The sequence below is a fragment of the Corapipo altera genome, unplaced genomic scaffold (genome assembly GCF_003945725.1).
Source record: "Corapipo altera isolate COAL_440 unplaced genomic scaffold, ASM394572v1 326, whole genome shotgun sequence".
NCBI lineage: Eukaryota > Metazoa > Chordata > Aves > Passeriformes > Pipridae > Corapipo > Corapipo altera.
In genome coordinates, this window is record NW_020884945.1 from 1,379,892 (window position 1) to 1,382,607 (window position 2,716).

Consider the following 2,716-nt stretch of genomic DNA (forward strand, 5'->3'; position numbering starts at 1 on the left):
TTCTCCACAAATACAGCCTCTGCTCCACTAATACAGCCTCTGCTCCAGAAATACAGCCTCCTCTCCAGAAATACAGCCTCCTCTCCACAAATACACCTCCTCTCCAGAAATACAGCCTCCTCTCCAGAAATACACCTTCCTCTCCACAAATACACCTCCTCTCCACAAATACAGCCTCTTCTCCAGGGACAGGAGCTCAGGGAAGCCAGGCTGGGAAGGGCTACACTGCCCCAGAACAGAGTACACCAGACTGGGACTGGGGTGTGTGCCCACTGCACTGGGAATCCTATGGAATCATGGAATCCTTATGGTGGGAAAAGACCTCTAAGATCATCAAGTCCAACCATGACATGTCCATCCTCATCAGGCCCTGAAAAGACCCTTGTTAAAGGAAGCTCAAAAAACCCCCTCACGTGCTCCAGAGAGGGAACTCTCACTCAGGAGGAACCTAAAGCCACTCACAGAGTCATGGAATATCCTGAGATGCAAGGGATCCACCACGATCATCCAGCCCAACTCCTGGCCCTCACAGACACCCCAACAATCCCACCCTGTCCCTCAGAGGATCATCCAAACCCTCCTGGAGCTCTGGCAGCCTTGGGGCTGTGCCCACTGCCCTGGGGAGCCTGGTCAGTGCCCAACCACCTCTGGGGGAAGAACCTTTCCCTGAGACCCAACCTGACCCTGCCCTGACACAGCTCCAACCTTTCCCTTGGGTCCTGTCACCAGAGATCAGCCCCTGCCCTCCCTTTTTTCCCAAAGGCATCAGCGGGAGGCAGGGAAGGGACTCTGAGACCCTTCACCTCCATCCTCCCAGAGGGCTCCAAAGCCCTGATTTCCTCCCAGTGTCCAGCCTGGGTTCCTGCCCTAGGGAGAACCACTCCAAAGCTTTGGAGCTGAGCCCTGGGTGCTCCTGGCACCCAGACTGGCACGGGTTCCCTCGGGAGTCAGCTCCAGGCAGTCGCAGTGGCTCCGGATGCCGCACATACCTGAGCAGTGAAGGGCCCCGCTGGCCACTCCAGCAGGGAAGGTGCTGGATGCCTTTTACTTCCACACTTCTCTTATCTCTGGCATTTCACTTTCTCACCTCCAGTTCCCAAGGGAAGGTCTCCTCCCCACTCCTCCAGTGGGGCAGGTGACCAGGCAGGCGGATAAAGGTGGAAAGGTGTGGATCTTAGAGGTCCTTCCCAAACTAACTGGTTCCGTGGAGGGCCCTAATTTCAGATGCCAGAGGTGCATCCTCAGCTGGAGACCCTCTGCCCTCTGCCTGCCCCCCCCTTTGGTGTCACCCAACATCCCTTTCTCCCACAACCCCACTACCTGCAGAGCACAGTCTTCTCCCTGTTTTTCCACTAAAACCCAATTCCCTTTCTTTCCTTCAGGCTTCCCAGGAGGGTGTTGAGGGGCAGCAGTGGGGTGTCACCACATGGGAGGACACCAGTAGGGACTGCCTGTGGCTGCAGCCCCCCTGCTGTGTGTCTGTGTGTGCAGGACCTGGACAACAATGGAATTGTCCCATGGAATGCTCCACTATGTCCCCAGGAGCGTCCCCAGGAGCCCCAGAGTTCCAGCATCCTTCCAACAGGGAGAAAAGGGCACTTCTTGTTTGTGGCCCAGAAACACGTGGTAACCACAGACCCCCTGGCACTGCTCAGCAAGGGGGTGGCACTTCAGACCCCAAAGCACTTCCCAAGCAGAGCTCCATCCAAAACCAGGGCGGCTGAGGGATCTGGGGGGGCTCAGCCTGGAGAAAAGGAGGCTCAGGGGGGACCTTCTGGCTCTGCAACTCCCTGACAGGAGGGGGGAGCCGGGGGGGGTTCGGGCTCTGCTCCCAGGGAACAAGGGACAGGAGGAGAGGGAACGGCCTCGAGTTGCACCAGGGTGGGCTTAGATTGGATATTAGGGAAAAGTTCCTTCATGGAAAGGGCTGTCCAGCCCTGGCACAGCTGCCCAGGGGAAGGGTGGAGTCCTCATCTATCCCTGGAGGGATTTAACAGCCCTGTGGATGTGACACTTGGGGACAGGGGTCAGTGATGGCCTTGGCACTGCTGGACCCGATGGTCTTGGAGAGCTTCTCCAAATTAAACAATTCCATGAGTCCATGAAGTCCTCGGCCCAGGGTGGGCACAGCAGGGGTGACCCAGTGCAGCCATGCCTGTGTGGGATCCCCCTGAATTCAGGTGCCTCAGGCTGTCACTCAGGGCTCCTGCCACAGCCCCTGGGATCCAGTTCAGGGATTAACTGGAGCCATGAAGGACACACAGGTGCCTGGGGACTGGCAGAGTTGGAGGGACGTGCCCTGCCTGGTGGTGGGGACAGAAGGAGGGAGAGGAGGTGCCACCTTGTCCTCACAGTGGATCTGGGTGTGGGTGGGGGGATGTCCCAGCTCCAGGGGACGTCAGTGGTCCCTCACCAAGGGGAGCAGGAGGATGCAGGGGGAGGAATGAGGGAGGTGACTCACCTCCAGAATGAGGGGTGGCATCCGCTGGTCCATCCTCATGGGGTGCAGCTGTGGGACACAGCACAGGGTTAGTGGGGTGTCCACCCCTGCAGGCCCCCCCAGACACCCCTGGCCATGGAGGGCATTGCCCCCCACAGCCCCCCACAGCCCCCCAGAGCCTGCCCACCCTGTGCCTGCCGTCTCCTCCCACTCCACACCCCATGCAAGCAGCTGATGGTTGCCCACCACAGGTTGATGGTTGCCCACCATGGGTTG

At 58.9% G+C, this 2,716-nt stretch overlaps 1 protein-coding gene across 3 annotated transcripts in view; it reads right to left on the reverse strand.

Annotated features, from left to right (window-relative positions):
- LOC113956198 (Krueppel-like factor 5) overlaps positions 1–2,502 on the reverse strand; it is a 16,150-nt gene extending 13,648 nt beyond the window's left edge. The window contains exon 1 of one of the 3 annotated variants that reach the window (XM_027662464.1): positions 2,462–2,502. In XM_027662464.1, the coding sequence (XP_027518265.1) occupies positions 2,462–2,500 (39 nt within the window). In that variant the 5' untranslated portion in view covers positions 2,501–2,502. Of the gene's footprint in view, positions 1–989; positions 1,086–1,320; positions 1,491–2,461 lie in introns of those variants that run through there. The other 2 variants (XM_027662467.1, XM_027662468.1) reach the window with 2 other exon arrangements.
- Between the last annotated feature and the right edge of the window lie 214 nt (positions 2,503–2,716).